The following is a 23603-nucleotide window of genomic DNA, read 5'->3' as shown; positions in this document are numbered from 1 at the left end:
GCTACAAAGGAATCTCAGTAGTGTGGGTGGCATATAAAAAAGCATTCCTTACACATTGTAAAGTGGTTGGCATTAGGAAGGACTTCCAGCTGTAGAAACCATGCCAAAGCAGACATTGGAGTATGAACCCATGCCAGCATGGAACATGGATATCAAATGATGATGATGGTGATGAAATATGAAGCTATGCTTATCTTGGTTTACAAAATAGAAACTATTTATGTGAAATACAAAATAGTCCTACCTTATTTTTTGAATTGATGTTATTCCCATGGATATGTTTTGTTTTGTTTTGACATTTAAGGCTAACCATTTGGGAGACAGAATAACTAGACAAAGTATTATATAGAAATATAATAAAGTTCATGATATTAGGCAGGAGGTAATCTCACTGGTAATTAAATAATAATAATTATCCTTACTTTAGTATACACTAAGATATAGCTATTTTGTTATGTAATTTTGCTTGTGATATTTCAGAGTTGTTGAACACCCATGGATGCCATTAAACTGGAAACTGAAGTTAGCTTCCCGTCAGCCATATTGTTATATGTAGTTTCAATAATCAAATTTCAGTGTGAAGTCATTCTGTCACCCAGACTTTGTTGTATCAGACAAAATGAAGTTATTAAGTTACATAATAAATACCAACTTGTTTCTAAATACAATTTTTGTGGCAATTTTGATTCTTGTTGACAGATGACCGTGCAAAGACTGAGTGAAAAATAACACAGCTACATAATAACATTTATACAGCGATATAAAGAGAGAATATCTTACTGGATCCCATTGATTAAAAGACTGTCTGTCATCAATAAACATATCTTCATCCTGTTTAGGTAGTGGCTTGTTAAAGGGGCTGACCAAGGAATCAATTTCTTTCTTTGATTTACTGCCAACTAGAACAGAAGAAAATGGAAATAAATAATCACAATTCTAAAGAAAAGAGAAGTGATAAAAAAAATCTGTTAATTATACTAAAGTACTACTGAGTTTCAGCTACAGAATTATTAAAATACATACCTGTAGCAATGGCAGGTAACTGTTAAAAAAATTAGTATAATTTGTTTTATTATTTTAACCAGGTATTCCAATGTAAACATATAACACCAAATCTAAGGGTTTCACATGAAACCCTTAAAAAAAAAAAACCTGGAAAAAGGAAAATCATTTACCCATACCAACAACTGTATGGCTTCTATTCACCATCACAATTCCTGTAAGGCTACCATCTGAAATGCAAGATATATCTTTGTGTATCATATACAAGCTCTGCCATCTCTCAAACTGTAACTGGTCCTTTTCGTCCATTGCTAAAAGGATTTCTTCAATTTTAAAGAATTTTCCTTCCCTCTGCTATTCAAACATGATAGCTCTCTAAGCTATCATGTTTGAAGAGTGGAAGGAAGGAAGATTCCATAAGCTGTACTCCTACCAAAAAATACTTCATACTTGATGCCCACCTTGCATCCAACTCAACATTGTAGAGAACATGAATAATTTCTCCAAATATTTTCTTCTCTGTTTCACCAGTTTCATCACCATAAACATACATGCTGAGTGAAAAAATATCTGGCCTATTCAAACCAATAAAACCAATGGCTCCGACTATCTTACATCTATTCCCTTGCTAATTCTTTATTAGTTTGATCAGAAGATGGGTTATGTTCATGAACTTCTAAAGCCTTCAAAGATAGGTAAAACTGATTTTGTTAATGTTACAAGTTTACAGTTACATTGAAACGTGTAGAGAGGAAATTCCAGCAGTCTGATATTCTAGAAAGGAAGTTTTAGACAGGTTTTAGTGTACAACTAATGAGAGTAGGAGAAACAAATCAAATTTGGAAGTGCCTGAATGGAGACAACATGAGATCAGCAACTATGAGGTACAAATGCCCCACTGTAGTAGCTGTTTGTTTATTCCTTTTTATGATTTTTATATGTGGCTGGCAGTTCTGTTGCTGGTATGAAAAGTAGAAAGCGGAAACATCTGTGGGCCACAAGTTGGAGAGTATAGGCAAGCAACTTCATACCAATCAGCCAAAAAGTTATTTTTCAGAAGAGAACGGTGCCTAAGTGTGTAGCAGCAGCATTCCATAGTAGGTCTTACTGGTATTTTGCAAAGAGATACTAGTTGTTCAAAGTATATTCTGACTACCAAGAAGGTCACTTTGAAATGCAGTATTTGCTAAGTTGAAGATCCTTTGATGGTGAAGTCTAGCATTTGTAACCATCTTGAGAATTCTTGTTACATGCTTAAGAGTTGGGGTGCAATTATGTTTTCTTGAAATGTGTAGTGGAAGGAAACAAGATTAGTCTGGCTTCATTTGAGGATAAATTATTCCCAATCTCTGTTCATGGAGTCATTGTAGGTTTGGCTTAAAACGTTTAGATTGCACCATGAACCTCATTCTTAACATATTTCTCTTACCCCTCATGTGCAGGGACTCTGTCAGTAAGGTGAGGGTTGGCAACGAGTACACTAAAGAATTCAGGGTAGAGGTAGGCGTCCACCAAGGTTCAGGCCTCAGCCCCCTCCTATTTATCATAGCCCTCCAGGTAATAACGGAGGAATTCAAGACAGGATGCCCCTTGGAGTTCCTATATGCTGATGACCTTGCTCTAATTGCTGAGTCACTATCAGAACTAGAGGCAAAGTTTCAAGTGTGGAGACAAGGATTAGAATCGAAGGGCCTTAAAATCAACCAAGCTAAAACTAAGTCCTAATAAGTAGGAAGGTAGACAAATCACAAACGCCTTCAGGTAGATGGCCCTGCTCAATCTGTAGAAAAGGTGTAGGTAGAAACTCTATAAGATGCACCAAGCATAAGCTATGGACACATAAGAGGTGCAGCAATGTCAAAGGAAGGCTAACTGGGAAGATAGTTTTTGTATGTGGCAGATGCTCAGGAGCAATAAACACTGAAAATGCTCAGAGACCAACTTCTGTCACATTCCAGGGAGAAAAACTAGAAATTGTTGATAGCTTCTGTTACCTAGGTGACCAAGTCAGTAGCAGGGGGCGGGTGTGTTGAAAGTGTAACTGCTAGAGTAAGAATAGCCTGGGCAAAGTTCAAAGAGCTCTTACTTCTGCTGGTGGCAAAAGGCCTCTCGCTCAGAATAAAAGCAGACTGTATGATGCGTGTGTACGAACAGCCATGCTACATGGCAGTGAAACTTGGGCCGTGACTGCTGAGGATATGTGTAAGCTCACAAGAAATGAAGCCAGTCATGTAGAGAGAATGGATGAAGATAGTTGTGTGAAAAAGTGCCACACCCTAGTGGTTGAGGGAACCTGTGGAAGAGGTAGACCCAGGAAAACCTGAGACGAGGTGGTGAAGCACGAACTTCGAACTTTAGGTCTCACCAAGGAAATGACCAGAGACCGAGACCTTTGGAAGTATGCTGTGTGTGGGAAGACCTGGCAGGACAAGTGAGCCCATAACCCGTGGCCTCTACCTGGGACGTAGCCAGCCCACTTATGCATACCTTTCCTTTTTGTGACACAAAACTCTACTTGTGAAGACCTGTTGAGGCAAGTGAAAATCAAAATCGAAATTGTTCAACATCAATGGAAATTGTAGCTGTGATACCAGTGCCGGTGGCACATAAGAGAACCATCTGAAAGTGGCCGTTGCCAGTGCCACCCAGACTGGCGTCTGTGCTGGTGGCACGTAAAAAGCACCATCCGATTGTGGCTGTTGCCAGCCTCGTCTGGCACCTGTGCCTGTGGCACGTAAAAAGCACCCACTACACTCACGGAGTGGTTGGCGTTAGGAAGGGCATCCAGCTGTAGAAACACTGCCAGATCAGACTGGAGCCTGGTGCAGCCTTCTGGCTTTCCAGACCCCAGTTGAACCGTCCAATCCATGCTAGCATTGAAAACGGACGTTAAATGATGATGATGATGATGATAGGTAGTGGTATATATCTTTATGTGTGTACGTTTGTTTGTTCCCCTCTACCACTCACTTACATCCCCATAACTTAGCAGTTTGGTAAAAGAGATGATAAAATAAGTATTGAGGTTGATTTGTTTGAGTAAACCCTTCAAGACAAAATCCCAGCAAAGCTTTAATTCCATGACTGAAACAAAAGATGTACACACAGACACACACATATGGACTCTACAGGAAGGTATTCTGTTTAGGAGAGCAGTAAATAAAAACGCAAAATGCTGTTAGGTTCAATGGACAACCTTTCTAGAGCTAGAGACATGATAAAAGGTACCCAGTCCATGCTGTAAAGTGGATAATGATAGGTATGGCAATCATCTGTAAAAACGAAGTTCAAAACATAAAAAGCACAGAGACAATGTGATGTCAATAGCTGTAGCGAAGGCAGCCCATCTAAGAGATGAGTAACCCTAGCATCACAGGCATGACATTGGCTAAAATACAAGTAGAGGAGATGTTTTAATCTTGGCAAACCCCCTCTTTTAAGTTAGTAACATTATAGATGACATTCGGATGTACATGCTGTAGAGTGGTCAATGACAGAAAGGGTTGTAAAAAAAAAAAAAGAAAAAGTGACCTCAATCCCTAAAAAAAAATCATGGCATACATAGAGAATAGGAATTTTATTTTTAATGATGGCACCAGATGATGAAGGGCTGCAACAGACTCGTCCAATCCACACTAACATAGAAAAAAACATGCAAAAAAATAATGATGATGATGATGATTAGTTGGAGTATAAATTTAACGTTGGGTTCTTTAATGAGCCAGTTGTAATTAATCCCTTGTTGCATGAATAGTTCACAGGCATATCCAAGATGTTTCCATATATGCAAACATTCATCTCATATGCACACACTTCAGTTTCATTGGGTCACCACTGAAGGAGTTATATCCAGTTAGTCTATCAAAGACAAGTGAACCTAATTTAGCTTATTCCTCCTCATTTCTCAAATGGAATTTTACAGATTGTCACTACCATCATTTTATGTTGGATGAATTGTCATAGTTTGAGCCCTTTTTTACCCACCTAGGTATGGTCTCCAACCATGCCTCACTCATCTATTTTCATTTTGGTACAGCTTCTATGGCTGGATGCACAGAGGGTACTAAGTGCATTTTGTCATGGTACTAGAAAGGTTGTTATAGCCTTCCTCATTCTACAATGTCTTCACACATTTGTCAACCACTTTACAGAGTGTACTGGGTGCATTTTGTCATGGTAGCAGAACTATAGAAGTTGTCATGTACTTCATAAAACCAGACTATGGATCTTAACCCCCATGATGCCAACACTGGTTAGTCATCCACTTTACAAAGTATACTGGATAAACCTTATCATAGCACCTAACTTCTATATTTCATTTCTATTCATTCAAGAAAATATATTAGAATAGAGAGGGGAAATCACAATTTCAGATGAACTAAGGTGAGAGAAAGGAAAAAAGCAAAATATAAGGAGTAAGAGATATGGTCCAACCAGAAGTTGAGTCAGCATCACTGACTTGACTTAGGAGTTTACTCTCAAGTTATATGACTCACACATCTTTAATGTACAAATATCAAAACAAGTATATAATCCAGTGTAAACCAACAGTATTATGCACCTGTGGAGCAAACACAGGTGAGTTTTACTGTGCCTTGGACTATATTATCAGAGGAGAAATGATGACTTTGTGGCATGTTTTTTCCTTAAATCATCTCCTGATAATCAAAGTTATCAACATCATGCTGACATTAGTCCAACACAACAGTATAATTATTCACTCAATTTTGTATTTTCTCAAGCCTTCTTTTTCTACTGTCAAATCATGATAAACAGATAGTCACTTGCCCACTTCTGTCTTCATTAACATCACATGTATTTACTTAAATACAAATATATAAATATATGCACATAATGTAATAGATATTTAACTAAATTTACTAAAATTTCCAAATAATGAATTATATTTCTAAATGTCTGTAAAAAGTTTATAATTAAACCAACCAGTTCACCTGTAGATTTTCATGTGGTGCCTAAAGTAATTAAGCAGTTCATTACCAAGTTTACCAGGAACAATCTTTTACAAAATGAGAGTTGAAAATTAACTGTTCATTATCAGAGCTAAATTTGGTTTCTACAATAACTAAATGAGTGGTTAGTAATTGCTAATCAAGAAGGCTGATTCATTAAATGAATGAATATAAGTAAAGCCATACAAGGGATTAGTCATATCAGCAATTAATTTGAAGTGGATGTTGCTAAGTATCTTCATGTGTCGACATTTGATCACTGCACTAGACTTTTCATGTGGAGATCATGATTAATGAAAATAGTACCTGAGAACCATAGACAGTAGACTGTTCTTGGGTTTAATAGTAAGAATATTTGTGTGATGAGACAGTTCATGGATTATTATGCACGTAAATTTGCTTGTTTGTTCAAGTACCAAGTGCTTTAGTCTTATTACTACCAATTTTATAGTCAGGCTGTGTCAGGCTAATCTCACATAAAAATCACTTTAAACTATTTGTTTCAGCTTTAGCTCTGGAAGTGTTTTTGCTTACAAAAGCCACAAGATAAAGAACCATCGTAATTTCACACAATTATGAGAAAGTGTTTGACAAGACACCTCACATTGTGATTTGGTGGTTGCTAAGGAAACTAAGAATAAACTGATAGTTTGTGATGGCTAAACAAGCTATGTATGAAGGAGCAGCCAGTAATGTGAGAATATTGCAGGTTGGAGTAGATCAAAGCTCAGGTCTCAGTCCATTCCTATTTATTATAATCCTTTAAGCCATGGCTGGAATTTAAGTGAGGCTGCCTTTGGAAACACCTGTATACATATGAATTAGCTCTTAGAAGAATTGAATCTGAAATTTCAGGCATGGTAGCAAAATCTGGAACTGAAGGACCTTAGCAAAAACAAAAAAAAATTGTAAGTTGGAATTCAGGACCCTTGTAACATCAGCGAAATGGCCATGCTCCAACTGTAGAAAAGGAGTTAGTAAAAATTCTCTAAAATTTGATCAGTGTAATCAGTGGATACACAGAAGTGTATTTGGATTAAAGACAGGTTAATAGAAAAGACAGACTTCAGATGCAGCAGGTGAATAGATTCTCTTAAATGCCCATATGCTTCCCAAGAAGTGGTTGATAGCTTTCGCAACTAGGTGACCAAATTAGCAGTGTGGAGTAGATGTTTCAAACGTGTGTTAGCTAGAATAAGAATCGGCTGGAGAAAATCCAGATTGCTATTAATTTTGCTGGCAACAAAGGGCTTATGCTTCAAGATCAAGAGCAGATTGCAATACTTGTGTGTGAAGTACATTGCTGCATGACAGTGAGAGGTGAACGTTGAGAGTAGAAGACATGCAAAGGCTGGAAAGGAATGAGGTGAGCATGCTTCACTGCATGTACAATGCTAGATTGTATGACCTGCAAAGTATAAATGAATAAAAAGACAAACTGAGAATAAGAGGAATCCGTTGTAAGAGAGGAGACTGTGCTGGTCTGGGTGTGGGATGCAAATGGAGTATATAACTATATATAACTAAGAGTGAATGCTATCTGTGGAAAAGGAAGATTTGGCATGATGGGGTGAAAGATAATTTCAAGGCATCCTATCTAAAGAAGGAGATAATTGAAGACCATGTCCACTGGTGACACACAGTGCTGCAGAAGATCTGACCTCCTGCACAGACTTAGTGCAGGATTCCCCACCAACATGTTGTCTATTCTATACCCTCACATTCAACACTCATATATTTCCCTAACTATTGTGTCTATTCTCTACCCACTCATACTCAAGTGTCATGACACTCATATCAATTTCTGCATATTGAATATCTTCCTATCCCATACTTCCACCACCGATATCATACTCCCATTTACTTTCTCCTGAATCATGATATTTGAGTGGGGAGGGATTGTACTTCAGTAAGCATGACTCATGTTAACTTGTGGTTATACCCTGGACCTTCATTATCATTTTATCTATCCCTCCTCCACAATCTACCCACCCCTTTATAACATGGTGTAGCACTGTATCACCATCTACTCAACTATCTCAATTTCTTTCCTCATTACCCTTATCACTTTCATTAATCTCCTGATATTACCGGTTCCTTTCCACACAAGCTCTCATGTTTCCCACAAGTACTACTTTACCCTCTCATGTATAATGTGGGGTAGCACTACATCCACCCCCTTATTCAACCCCTCCCACTATCTTATCACTCTAACACCCTCTCACTAACCCCTTGATGTTACTTTTCACTTACTTCCTATTATTTCCTTACCTAAAAGTGTCCCTGTTCTCTCTCAATAATTAATCTTTGTAATTTCACTAACAACTGTCTTGGACACTAAGGTATCATCAGACCCATGTTGGCATGGTAGAGGGACTTGGCCATCGCACCACTGGCTCCACCTATTCAATGCCACTCATTACCCCTTACCTTTCTCTCCTTCACACTAATACCTGACACTACACCTTCTCTCCCTCTTCCTTTGTCTCCTCTACTCCCTCTCCAACCCTGTTTCCCCTTCATTACCATCTTCTCATAGTAAATCTGTCCCTTCCATCATGGGGTGCTCTCTTTTGCTTTGCAAGCTGCAAGGCAACCTCAACAGTGCTGGTGCCACAAAAAGTACCTAGTGCACAGTGATTAGAAATTAATTCAAACAGGGAAATGCAGGAAAGGCAACCTCTATAGAGCTGGTGCCATTAAAAAATGCACACAGTTCACTCTGTAAAGTGGTGAGAGTTATGAAAGGGATACAGCTGTAGGAACCATGTCTAAAAATGAGACATTGGAGGAAGACATGGTTGTTTGACTTGATGAAGTCTGTTGAATCATCTTACCATTGCCAATATGGAAAGTGAATGTAAAATGGCGATGATGATGTTTTTGTACACTCTCTTATCACTAAGGCGAAGGTGCATGGCTCAGTGGTTAGAGCGTTGGGCTCACAATCATGAGGTTGTGAGTTCGATTCCCAGACTGGTCTGTGTGCTATGTTCTTGAGCAAGACACTTTATTTCATGTTGCTCCATTTCACTCAGCTGTAGAAATGAGTTGCGAAATTACTGGTGCCAAGCTGTATCAGCCCCTTTACCTTTCCCTTGAATAAAATTGGGAGTGTGGAGAAGGGAGGCTGGTATGCATGGATGACTACTGGTCTTCCATAAACAACCTTGCTGGGACTTGTACCTTGGAGGGGAACTTTCTAGGTGCAATCCCATTATTATTCATGGCCGAAGGGAGTCTTAACCATTATCACAAAAAGCCTCACTTAAATGTTTTCACTTTTACCTTTTATTTGTTTCAGTCATTTAAGTGTGGCCATGCTGGGGCACTGCCTTGAAGGGCTTTAGTTGAACAAATCGACCTTTGGACTTAATTTTTAAAATCCTAGTACTTAATCTATTGATATTTTTTGCTGAACTGCTAAGTTACGTGGATGTAAACATACTAACACTGGTTGTCAAGTGCTGGTAGGGAACAAACAGACACAAAAACACACATACTGGCCCCCATGCCAGTGGCACGTGAAAAGCACTATCCCAACGTGATTGATGCCAGGTCTGCCTGACTGGCTCATGTGCCGGTGGCAGGTAAAAAGCACCCACTATACTCTTGGAATGGTTAGCGTTAGGAAGGGCATCCAGCTGTAGAAACCTTGCCAAATCAGATTGGAGCCTGGTGCAGCCACTGGCTCTCCAGACCTCAGTCAAACTATCCAACCCACGCCAGAATGGAAACCGGACGTTAAACGATGATGATGCATACATATATATATATATATATATATATATATATATATATATATATATATATATATATATATATATATATATATATATACACACACACACACACACACAGACACACGTACATGACGGGCTTCTTTCAGTTTCTGTCAACCAAATCCACTCACAAGGCTTTGGTTGGCTTGAGGCTATAGTAGAAGACACTTGCCTAAGGTACCATGCAGTGGGACTGAACTCGGAACTGTGTGCTCATGGATATATGTGTGTTTGTAGAAGTGATCTTGCCAATGGTGATGTTTGTTTCTAGTTCTTCATGCTGTTTGATAAACTGGGAGCTTCTTACTTCATTCGAAAGCAAGTGGAGGTTGGCAACAGGAAGGGCATCCAGTCACAGAAAAACCCTGCTGCAATGTACTCTCATCTGACCCAAGCAAACTTGGAAAAGTAGATGTTAAGATAATGATGATGATGATGATGCTTAATATATTTTCTACAGACATTATTTTCTTTGCATTAGGAAGGGCATCCGGCCATAGAAACTATGCCGAATCAGACTGGAACCTGGTGCAGCTCCCAGCTTACCAGTTTTCAGTTAAACCGTCCAACCCATGCCAGCATGAAAATGGACATTAAATGATGATGATGATGAGATAAGTACGAAACTTGTATACAAGCTTGGCTAGAACTTCTTAATCTCAAATAAAAGAAACTTATGAATATGAGATGGTAGGGATTGAAACTAAACCAATAAATACAACCCCCCAAAAAACTATAAGGCTACAAGAAAGCCTCTATACGGTTAACTGAGCTGCTAGAAATAGCAGCAAAACATTTTACAACTTGCTTCAACCATCTTAAAAATGAAAGAACATATTAGTCAATGAAGTCTAAACTGATCTGCTCTATGGCTAAACAAACACTTACCCCCATCCCTCAAAAAAAAGAAAAAAAAAGAAAAACCAACAAAAAACAGGGAAAAAAATCATTTCTTTTAAGTTCTACAATTCTAAGTCCTGAAAACAAAATCTCATGACCAAAAAGAAACATTCATGAGAAAATACTAGTTATTTATATTCTTACTCAAGAAAATACCTAAACAATATTTTGCATACAAAATTAGACAATAAATGACTCTTTGAAAAATGGTCACATTCAGTTTGATTTCTATGGATCAATAGACATGGTTACAATAGACATCAATAGACATCAATAGACATGGTTACAGAGAGTATATGAAGTTGTATATTATTGTGCTCAGACAATGTTGTCAAACTCATTACTAAACTAGTGACTAACAAATTTATTGGGCCCAGCCCATGCTTGGAACTGTACTGTAACAAATTACAAAAAAAAAAAAATCAGTGAAGTAATTGTTAAATAATGTTACTTGTAAAAGAGTGACGCCTGGTTCCAGATGCCATTTTGGGATTTTCATCCACACATGCACAAGGATTAGAGTCTTCCGGAAGGCCTGCCAGAAGCCCTGTTATGTGCATACACAGTCATCAGCAGCAGCTAGGCTTGACCGCCATTCTCTCTCTTTGGCCCCGGCTTCTGACCATACAGGAAGCAACTTAGACCAGCTCCGTGGAGCTGGGATTCTGATGGCGAGCGATGTGAAAATGCCTTCGTATTTTTGTGTCTAACTACCAACCCTGCTGCTTCTCACACACCAAAGTGTCCAGGCTACCGATGCGCAGAGATGAAATGTTTATTCAGGCGAAATAAATTATTATTGCTATTTATTCAAAGATTTTTGTTCCCGCTATTTTCCTTTCCACGACTACGTAAGGTATTGTGAGGCACCCATCCAGTGCCAACCTCACTTCCTACAAGAGCATATCTACCACCAGAATAAGACAATAAAGTAAGTAAAATCAGTCACAACAAGCTGGTTGTGAAGGAGTTCTGGGTATTCCCTATTTAAACAAGGCATAAGATTTAGTTGGAATGAAAGATTCGTTGATTAGTATCTAGATATTGGTTTCAAATTTTGGCACAAGGCCAGCAAAACTTCGGGGCAAAGTTGATTATATCAATCCCAGTGTTCAACTGGTACTTATTTTATTAACCCTGAAAAGATGAAAGGCAAAGTTGACCATAGCAGAATTTGAACTCAGAATGTAGGGATGGATGAATTGCCACTAAGCATTTTGCCTGGTGGCCTCATGATTTTGCCAGCTCATTGCCTTAGTGTTTAGATATCATACAGACATTATTATGAACAAGTTTAAAAAACATAACTTCATTCTGAGGAAGATAGGGAGTTTAAGAAAGAAAATTTAGCTGTTACATTTAGCAGGTTGAGATGTAGAAGTTGTTTTACAAAGTTTGGAGTAAAAATGTTAGATGTTTTGTGCTTAAGGGAAATGTTATCAATGTTCATGTCGAAATTGTTAAGAAGTAAACAGATAAGACATAGAAAAGAACAAAATTTAATTCCCTGGATGTGTAATGTTAATTAGCAGTCTAGTTTAAATAATTGCTTGCAAGTGGAAGATTTCATTAGCACAGTAGAAATAAAGAAGTTTCTAAGTAGGATTAAGAACATAACTAATCAGTAGTTACAACTGAGCTAAAAAAATCTAGAATTTACAGAAATGTAGAAAATTTAGGCTAAGGTGAACAAACAAAATTTAATGACTAATTAATTATGGATATAAGTCAATTAATAAAAAAAAGGTCATATTTCAGTAACATTTTTGTAAATAAATATCTGTACTTGTGTAAAAAGTCACTGGGAATGCAATATTATAACCTAGATTCGTTAAATGGTTCTGTATTGAAGAGAAAATATCAATGTTTAATGCTAGGAGATTGGGCTACGTTAACAACATTTTATAAGTTTGTGCATTATTGTCGTTGCAAAAATGGTTAAAACACAAGGAAGAAAAATGTTAAAATTATATAACTGCTCCACAAGTGTGGCAAAAGTAGAACACTGGACTGCACAGTTTCACCCTAATGGGAACTGTCACCTGTGTGTCTCTATTGCTTCTATGGCCTAGCTAATTCTCTGCATCAGTATATATATTTGCCATATATATTTATGGCTGATTCAGAGAAATGTCAAATTGTATGGTATAAAATTAATGTGGGCAGCTAGCTAGGTATATTATAAACTGCATACACAAAATTTAGTTATCTCTAAATATGACTGTATGTGCTACAATCACAAATATTGCTAGAAATAAGAGTTAAACCACTTATAGCTGGGTAAAAGCACATTTATATATACTGGCAGGGTAGATAACTTCCCATGAGTGAAAGAAAGGTAGAACACTACACTGCAGTTGTTGCCAGAGTGCCTCCACTGCTTCTATGGAACAGCTAATTCTCTCTGTTAGTATACATATTTGCTATATATATATATATATATATATATATATATATATATATATATATATATACAAATAAGAAAATGGAGGAACAAATTCATTTCGATCATCAACTTACAGATATTCCAATTTCATATTATTTATTAATTATACAAATAGGAACATGAAAATCGAACAAAACAATATTCATCAATATGCAAATTAATAATACTAGCAGTATACTGGATAACTGATATCCCATAGTGGATTACCCTCATAATCCCTATCTTTGTGTTTGTATATACATATATATATATATATATATATATATATATATATATATATATATATCTATCATCATCATCATCATTTAACGTCCGTTTTCCATGCTAGCATGGGTTGGATGGTTCAACCGGGGTCTGGGAAGCCAGGAGGCTGCACCAGGCTCCAGTCTGATCTGGCAGTGTTTCTACAGCTGGATGCCCTTCCTAACGCCAACCACACCATGAGTGTAGTGGGTGCTTTTTACGTGCCACTGGAAAAGGGGCCAGATGAGGCTGGCAAACGGCCACGATCAGTTGGTGCTTTTACGCGTCACTGACACGGACGCCAGTTAGATGGCGCCGGCAACTGCCACGTTTGGATGGTGCTTTTAACGTGTCCCTGGCACGGGTAGCTTAACTACAATTTCCATTTCAATTTTCATTTTGATATATATATACATATGTATATGATGGCTGATTTAGTGAAATGCCAAAGCATATAGTATGAAATTAATATGGGCAGCCGAGCACAATACAAACTGTCCTGGGCAAAATTTAGATGTCAGATGGAAAGAATTTGCTGTGCCATAGAAGCAATGGAGGCACACTAATGACAATTCCCATTAAGATGAAACTGTACAGTCCAGTGTTCTGGCTTTGCTTTGCTCATGGGGCAGTTGTCTACCCTGCTGGTTGCCAGATTTATTGCCAAAAATATGTATGGTCACATTGTTTTGGTGAATGTAGATCACTTTTAGATTCTTGTTCAGCCTCTTCCTCCAAAAGGTTTCTGTAAGCCCTTTACATATCTTAATGTATTGCTAACCACTGCAGAAAATCAAAGCGAATGTTGCCTTCATCAGCTTAAGAATTAGTCATGAAGACTTTCTGTGCTGATTGTTGGCTCTTGGAGAGGAGGTGTAATGCCTAACTCATGGACTAACTTACTTTCCCAATCATAAAGGTATGCCTATATTCTATTCCCCATCATCAGAGCAGAAAAATGTCTCCATTGGTTTCAAATGCTTCCAGTAGGTCACAGTAGACCTTCACCTGACTCTTCTTCAAATCTGGTGTCAATGCCACTTTCAACGTATTTTTTTGATACATAGGTGTGGGAGTGGCTGTGTGGTAAGTAGCTTGCTTACGAACCACATGGTTCCAGGTTCAGTTCCACTGCGTGGCACCTTGGACAAGTGTCTTCTACTATAGCCTCAGGCTGGCCAAAGCCTTGTGAGTGGATTTGGTAGATGGAAACTGAAAGAAGACCGTCGTGTATGTATATATATATGTATGTGTGTGTATATGTTTGTGTGATTGTGTTTGTCCCCAAACATTGCTTGACAACCGATGCTGGTGTATTTACATCCCTGTAACTTAGTGGTTCGGCAAAAGAGACCGATAGAATAAGTACTAGGCTTACAAAGAATAAGTCCTAGGATTGATTTGTTCGACTAAAGGCAGTGCTCCAGCATGGCCACAGTCAAATGACTGAACCAAGTAAGAGAGTAAAGTGTTCTGCATTGCTTTGTGACCAGAGTGGAGCAGTGCATTAAGCTCATGAAATGTGACTTGTTTGTCTGCATGAATCAGTTTGCTCATTCACTGGCATTTATGCCGGTGGTTATAATATCTCACTGACTTTTCATTGAGTAGTTTGTCTTCAATGCTTCTTTAAATGTCTGCATCCTATTTGTGCACATTGTTCTTGTTAATGATGTCATATCTGTTAATGACCTGTAGTCTTCTATGGATGTCAGACAGACTACACCCCTACTTTGTCAAGAAATCAATGATGGCATGTTGTTTCTATTTGGAATCTATTATTTGCTTTCAATGAAGAACAAGAAAAAGAATTAATATAGAGGAAGAGTTATCCTACCGGCATGTGCAATATGAAGGATACATACTAGTTAATAAAAATGTATGCTCAGTTTTGCATTATGAACAACAGCTATTAACGCCAAATTGTAAGAAAGAAGTTTACTGCTTATTTTATAGTATAACAAGCAGTTTAAAACTTAGTGCAATACCATCCCTGCTATTACTATTGTATTGAGATAATGATATATTAGGGTTTAATGTTATACTCAAGAACCGAGTTCTAGAATTTTGTAGATATATTTGTTCCAGTGCACAAGCACCTATTCAAAATAATGAATTATATATACAAAAAAACCCCCCATAAATTCAAGAAGTAGGAAAGGTGAATATGTATTTAACCATGTGACTTCCATACGATTATGGTTGTTTTGCAACCTTCTTCATGTGGCATTAAGTTCAGTATGGAAGAAATTATGCATGCATGTTTGAATTAATACATATGCTCAGCATTATACAATAAAATTGTGTATTTAGTAATTGGTACAAAAAAAGAAAGCTAGCACATCATACCATAGGAACATCATGGTTACAACAACAATTCAACACTGTATTATATTATATTATATATATATATATATATATATATATACACACACACAAGGGGGTGTTGAAAAGTTCCTGACTTCAAGGGCATCATGAAAAGCCTGGTTGGAGGCCCAACCTTCTGAGTTCTTTCACAGGCCCTGCAATAATAGTGTGAATCTGAGAGGGGAATATATTGAATAAAATCGTAATTAACTAATCCTTCTGTATTTTTTTTTTACCCAATGCCAGGAACTTTTCGGCACACCCTTGTTTGTGTGTGTGTGTGTGTGTGTGTGTGTGTGTGTGTGTATATATATATATACACAACAATGTGTGTGTATATATATATACACACACACACATACATTCATTCATACACACACTTGTATGTGTGCATGCATACATATATATACACACAGAAACACACATACTCATACACATACAGATGCATATGTGCACATATAAATATATGTATACTTATGTATCTCAACAAAAGAATGCAAGAAATAGAAAAAAAAAACTATGTCTCACATACATATACGTGTTTGTGTATATATTAAGACTCATTAGTTATATAGGAATGTTCTTAGTAATTATAATATTGCGAAGGTGTGTAAGCAAGTGATTAAGGTGTTGTGGTTTCAGTTCCCAGACATCAGTGCATTGTCTTCTTGAGCAAAACACATAATTCCCCATTGTGCCAGTTCACTCAGCTGTAAATGTGTAGCTCTACAATGGACCAGCATTCAAATCAAGGAGAACATTGGCTTGCCTACTTGGATAGCAGAGTGGCATCATTTAGAAGCTACAACAATGTGAGAAAATGCACTGAGACTAGCTGTGTACAACAACAACTGATAGTTTAGTTGATACAGTGATACGAAGTATTAAGGTCCTCATTGTGGTTACTAGCTGTCCTTTCATGGAAAGCAAGGTAAAATTTTATCTCTATGTTTTGTGCATTTAATGAAAAGAAAGGAATTTAGATGGTGCAAGCATGGCTGTGTGGTTTGAAAACTTTTTCCTAACCATGTGGGTCTTAGTTTCAGCCTCACTGCATGGCACCTTGGACAAGTGTCTTCTACTACAGCCCTGGCTACCCAAAACCTATTGAGAAGATGGTAGATGGAAACTGAAAGACGTTCAAGTCGTGCCATTACTTTTCTGCAATGAGGTCACAGCTCAGGCACTACAGAGTAACTGGAATGTTGCAGGCAAGAATTGCATTGCAAGAAACCTAGGGATGCACCACATAAGGTGGTTGGATAATATTTATGGTCTTAGTTGATCATAGGTGAAGTACCTGATGATCCACTCAAAAATAATGGGTGGTGAAGATGGAGGGACAGATGGATGGAGGGATGCAAAAATTATTTAGGATGCATTTTATATTTTCATTGCCATTATTACTATTACTATGATTATTATTGCCATTATTATTATTATTATTATTATTATTATTATTATTATTATTGTTTACGGTGGCGAACTGGCAGAATCAACAGCATGCTGGGTAAAATGCTTAGCAACATTTCGTTGTTATGTTCTGAGTTCAAATTCTGCAGAGGGTGACTTTGCCTTTCATCCTTTTGGGGTTGATAAAGTAAGTACCTGTGGAACACTGAGATTGATGTAATCGGCTAGTTCCCTCCCTCCAAATTTCAGGCCTTGTGCCTATAATAGAAAGGAGTATTATTATGGATACATGGCCTAGGGATTAGGGTGTTGCACTCATGGTCGAGACATCATGGTTTCAATTTCTAGACCGAGTGGTGTATTGTGCTCTTAAGGAAAACACATGATCTCATGTTACTCAGTGATCACTTCAACACCTGATACGTAGTACACTATGCACCTATTCAGACAACATTGACTTGATGGAAGGTGTGAGCTAATGCACGACACATACATTTGATCACAATAAACAAAACATTTGTGCAGTTCATTGGGCAAAAGCTGAATGCTCATACGTCACCTTCAATGGGAGAATCCATCATGATTACTATGACTACAAGTACTAGTGCTGCAACTAGGACTACAATGCATACTACTTTTACTAACATAACCTATAATCTGAAATGTTTGGTATGTTTAGAATTTTAGAATTTATTTGTTTAATTTGGAGCAATTTGTGGTTGTTATAAGAAGCTAAGTAAGGTGTGGTAGAATAATAAAGTTTAAAGGTTAACTTATAAAAGATTTGATAATATTTATGTTGTGGTGGAAAGTTGCCTTTAAAATGTTTTAAGAATGTGTGTGAGAATATGGATGCATTGGGCATTTATAAATATTTACCTTTATATTTATACTTGTGTATGGTTTATTCTATGCAAATCTGTCTGTGCAGATACTTCCATTAGCATGCATATGAAGTATGTAAATGTATCAATATATACTATGACATGAATGTTGATCTGCATTTATGTACACACTTTTATATACATGTTTTGTGAGATGTTTTATATATACAGGGTGATTGGAAAGTAACTACCTGCTTTAAAATGCTTATAATTTATTTATTAACTAGAATTTTTTTCTCAAATTTGTTGTGTATGTTCTTTAATGTACGGGAATTGATTCCATGTTGTTGATTTTTTTTTCAGATTGATAATTTTGTTTGAAATTTAGAAACCCTACAAACATGGCTGGGTGTTTTACTGTGCAGGAGTGTACCCAGCTAGCTGCAGATTACGAAGTTTGGAGATCAGTTGTTCAAGTGCAAAGATGGTGGAGGACCATTAGAGGAAGACATGCTCAAGTTGATGCAAAGATAATCAAGAATTGCCATGCAAAATTCATGACTACAGGATTTGTAGCTGATACTTGAAGTGGTCGTCCTTCCAATTCATCAAGGTCCGCATGACTGGCTGGCTAGAAGCCATGATTTAACACCCTGTTTTCTTTGGGGTTGGTTAAAGGAGGAAGTCTTCTCTACCAAACCTATGACTTTGGAAGAACTTGAAGGGTGAATATGAGAAGTTATGTCTTCCATTCCACAAGACTTCCTGATGAAATCAGTTGACGTGGTTCCCAGACAGTTTCAGAAGCTAGTGGTGAATGCTGATGCCTATAGCAAATTTTAAATAATATTCCATGCTATCCACTTTCTTTACATATTCGTTTTTCTAAAAATTCTAGTTAATAAATAAATTATAAGTATTTTAAAATAGGGAGTTACTTTTCAATCACCCTGTATATTTTTAATTATTTTTTTGTCTAGTTTGCACTTAATTCTGTAACAATTTCTTGATAATCATTTTTCTTCTGACAATTTGGGCAAACAACACTTTTAGATTAATTAATTATGTATGCTAATAAGGCAATTATATAAATGATAGTGTTTATTGCCAATGAAACAACTTTTAAGCAAAATTAACTTATGAAATATATGTGAAATTTATGCTTTCCCCCTGCTTCTTCTAAATCTGTGACTCTCACTGATTATTTTAGCCAATTTCGTATATATTAGGTGTATTAAAATGTTTTATATATGCATAATAATAAAAGCGAAATCTCGTCTGTTTCATCTAGGACCCCTGTATTTCTGTCTACATAGACATATTATACCTTTTTGGAATCAGGATGATAGCAGGATTGAAAATCTGCCCTTCATTTGGTTCTTGAACAACCAGCATTGGGATCTGATTTAAAAGCATTTGGGTTACTAATTCTAGTAGATAGAGCTTAGCCGATTCACGTCATATTGGTTGGTTTTGTCAGATGACGTCAGAGCTCAATGGGGAGATAAAGGACATTTGCTTCATTAATTTTACATTGAGATAAGAACTTTGAGACAAATTGGCCAACAGTTGGAATTCAATTTGGGACTGGAACAATAGAATGATTGCATTGCAGAATTAATTCTCATCCATCCTTAACCTCCAATCAAACATATTTAGCTCTCTTTAGTTTTGGGCCACAGACCCAATTAGCCCTCTGCAGACACTGGCTTAAAAGTTCACACAGAATGTGGCTTTTAAGCTAATACATAATATTTCATTCCCACTGTAAAGTAACTTGGATGAAAATTTTCTATTATAGCCATGGAACAACCTTGAGTGGATTTGGTAGACAGAAACTGAAAGATTACCACTGTATGCACACACAAACTTTCTCTATCTCTGTCTGTCTGTCTGTCTGTCTGTCTGTCTGTCTCTCTCTCTCACACACATATGTACTGAGCATGTTAGATTTTTAAGGACACCTCTTTCAAGGGTTCTATCTTCTTATTGTTTTCACCTTGCTTTCCGGAGAAAGAATGGCAGACATCAGGTTGACTCAGTAAATGAAAAAGCATGCTGTAATCATTACCATAAAAGTGCAACATAGTAATGCAGAGGTAGCTTGCTTCCTGATAGCTGCATAATCCTTTGTTGAGAAAGTTTGAAAGGAGCTAGAAGCTGCTGATAGGGATCCAACATCAGCAGCTAAATGCAAAATGCATGTACAGGTTCCTAAAACCATCAGAACACATATCTACAAAAACCCAAGAAATAATTGATAAAAAAACCTGGGAAATCAATCAGAACCACTGCAAAGGACCTCAAGGTTTCAGAATACTCCATTGGAAGAGCTGTGTGTGAGGACAACCAGGAAAAGTTGCATGTGATGTGGAGGGGTCAGTTTAGGCGAGATGTGACAAGAGAGAATCATTTGATTTTGTCCTGGGAATTGTCATGCCCCCTCACTTTTCTTTCCACTGAGCTTAAGAGTCAATGTCACTGTCTATACAGAGTACAGAGATGTTGGAGAACGTTATGAGGCCCTGGAAAGAGACTATGCAATGGAAGACCATATATCTTCCAACAAGCCTGCACATTCTCATAAAGCTAGGACAACCAAAGCATGGATGTATTCCAATCTCCAGTATCATGTTCTCCTAGACACAGCCTCTCAGTTCACCTCAATCCATTATCATGTATGTGACATTGTGGAGAGAGCGATCAATCACAACCCTCATAACATCATACAATCTCTCAAGTCTGCCATAACCAGCACTATGTTCAAAATTGATAAAGATTATCCAATTTGGGCATGTCAATGCCTCTGACCCAATACTGAAGCAGCCATTGATGTTAAAGGTGGCTTCATTGAATAGGTGTGATAAAAGAAATCTCGAGATTATTAGTACACATTTTTTTTCAAATACAGCTTTTCTTTGAAGAGATATGCGTCTTTTTCTAAAATCATACAAATGACCTAAAAAAAAAAAAAAAAACTGACACAACCTGTATGCATGTATATGCAGGTGTGTGTGTGTGTGTGTGAGGGTGTTTGTATATTTGTTTACATCTCACTTGCTTCTACAATTGCTGCAACATACAGAGTGTGTTGTTGATAACAATTCTGTGAAAATTTAATAAACACACACACACATACATTTGTATATATAATGTATCATCATCATCATCATTGTTGTTTTAAAATCCACTTTACTGTGCTTGCATGGTGAGTTTCTATGGCTGCATGCCTTTCCTGCCACCAACTGTTACCTCTTTCCAACTAAGGTAATATTTCTCCATGACTTTCCATTGGAAGATTGGAAAAGTGGAACTGCTTGTATGACAATGACATTCATTTACAACTAAGCAAAGAGACACTGACACACAACCACTCACATATATGCATGTATGATGTGCTTTCAATTTCCATCTATGAAACCCACTCATAAAGCTTTGGTTGGCCCAGGGTTATAGTAAAAGACACTTAGCCAAGGCCACAGAGTGGGACCAAATCCAGGTGGTTGGGAAACAAACCTCTTACCATAAAAAAACAGATACAAGTAAAATTTTGAACAGGTATCAAACAGGTGAGATAATATCTTGATTGTGACAAATCCAACCAACATTACTGGATGTAAATAATATGTGAAATATTTGATAATATGGGGTATGACCCCCTAACTCTGTCATTTGTCAATACTTATATATCTTTCTTTATATTATTTTATATCTCTACATTTTACACAGGTATATATAAATGTGGAGCTGTGAATGTGTGTGTACGGCAGCGGTACTGGATATTAATAGTTATTGCCAAGCTAATATGGCAGTCCATAAATATAGGACAAATGCTGTCGTTGATTAGCTCCAAGCTAGAGGTGATGGCCTCTTGGAGCTAATCAACGGCAGCATTCGTCCTATTTTTCTGGACTGCCATATTCGCTTGGCGATAACTCTGTGTGTGTGTGGTGTGTGTGTGTGTGTGTGTGTGTGTGTGTGTGTGTGTGTGTGGTGTGTGTGTGTGTGTATGTGTGTGTGTGTGTGTGTGCAGGCACATGCATGCACATGTATATGTGGGTATTGTGTGCATGTATATATATGTGTATGTGTATCTGTGTGTATATATACTTGCATGTATGTATATATGTGTGTTCTTAACAAGGGTTCATCTGAGACTTTTGGAGATCCACGCTAGCAAAATAGTAAATTGGGGATCCACAGTAGTATTTTAAGGGCCATGTAAAGTTTTGATTTAAATGTTTCTATTGCAGGAAACAGCTAGGTTTCTTCCTCTAAAGTTTCACATAGTTCAACCAATGCCAGTTAATGGTGTGAATAACAAAGCAAGAATTTTGAAAGGAGCATCTGTAAAACTAGTTTGTAAACATCAAATGATTATGGGGGGGGGGGGGGTCCACTAGAATAAAATAGTAATCAAAGGGGTACATAAATAATAAATGGTTGAGAACCATATATATATATTCTTTCTTTTACTTGTTTCAGTCATTTTACTGCGGCCATGCTGGAGCACCACCTTTAGTCGAGCAAATCAACCCTGGGACTTATTCTTTGTAAGCCCAGTACTTATTCTATCGGTCACTTTTTGCCGAACCGCTATATTACGGGGATGTAAACACACCAGCATCGGTTGTCAAGCAATGCTAGAGGAACAAACACAGACACAACACACACACACACACATACACATATATACATATGTACGACAGGCTTCTTTCAGTTTCCGTCTACAAAATCCACTCACAAGGCATTGGTCGGCCCGGGGCTATAGCAGAAGACACTTGCCCAAGATCCCACGCAATGGGACTGAACCCGGAACCATGTGGTTGGTAAGCAAGCTACTTACTACACAGCCACTCCTTCATATATATACTCTTTAACTCTTTAACTCTTTAACTTGTTTCAGTCATTTGACTGCGGCCATGCTGGAGCACCACCTTTAATCGAGCAGCTCGACCCCGGGACTTATTCTTTTGTAAGCCCAGTACTTATTCTATCGGTCTCTTTTGCCGAACCGCTAGTAACGGGGATATAAACACACCAGCATCGGTTGTCAGCAATGCTAGGGGGACAAACACAGACACACAAACACACACACATACATATATATACATATATACGACGGCTTCTTCAGTTTCCGTCTACCAAATCCACTCACAAGGCATTGGTCGGCCCGAGGCTATAGCAGAAGACACTTGCCCAAGATGCCACGCAGTGGGACTGAACCCGGAACCATGTGGTTGGTTAGCAAGCTACTTACCACACAGCCACTCCTGCGCCTATATATATATATATATATTCATATACATCTATATATGTATATATATATATATAAAATTATATAATGAGGGTAGAAATTGATATTAATCAATTAAAACTAGTGGGTTAGCATATTTAAAAAAATCTGAAGATTAAAAATTATATTACATACAAAATTAAGAGGAATGACCACCAAAGTGGACTCCTAATCGTTTTTTATTTCGTATATTTTCATTTGACTTGCTCACTTTTACATTCTGGCATTTTGCTGAAATTTTATTCTTGAGAACACACTCTTTGTGGTTAGGCGATTTGACATCTATATCTAGCGTATTAGGAGTCCACATTGGTGGTTATTCCTCTTAATTTGTATATATATATATAATATATATATATA

The 23603-nt window shown here is 37.4% G+C and overlaps 1 protein-coding gene across 7 annotated transcripts in view; it reads right to left on the bottom strand.

Annotated features, from left to right (window-relative positions):
* LOC115213538 overlaps positions 1-23603 on the bottom strand; it is a 133172-nt gene that overhangs the window by 51901 nt on the left and 57668 nt on the right. For all 7 annotated transcript variants that reach the window (XM_036504270.1, XM_036504271.1, XM_029782565.2 and 4 more), the window contains one exon: positions 781-899. In XM_036504270.1, coding sequence (XP_036360163.1) covers positions 781-899 — 119 coding nt within the window. The remainder of the gene's footprint in view (positions 1-780; positions 900-23603) is intronic.

This window comes from Octopus sinensis, linkage group LG6, assembly GCF_006345805.1.
Source record: "Octopus sinensis linkage group LG6, ASM634580v1, whole genome shotgun sequence".
Taxonomy (NCBI): domain Eukaryota; kingdom Metazoa; phylum Mollusca; class Cephalopoda; order Octopoda; family Octopodidae; genus Octopus; species Octopus sinensis.
Note: the sequence above shows the minus strand (reverse complement) of the source record. Positions and strands in the feature narration are given on the sequence as shown.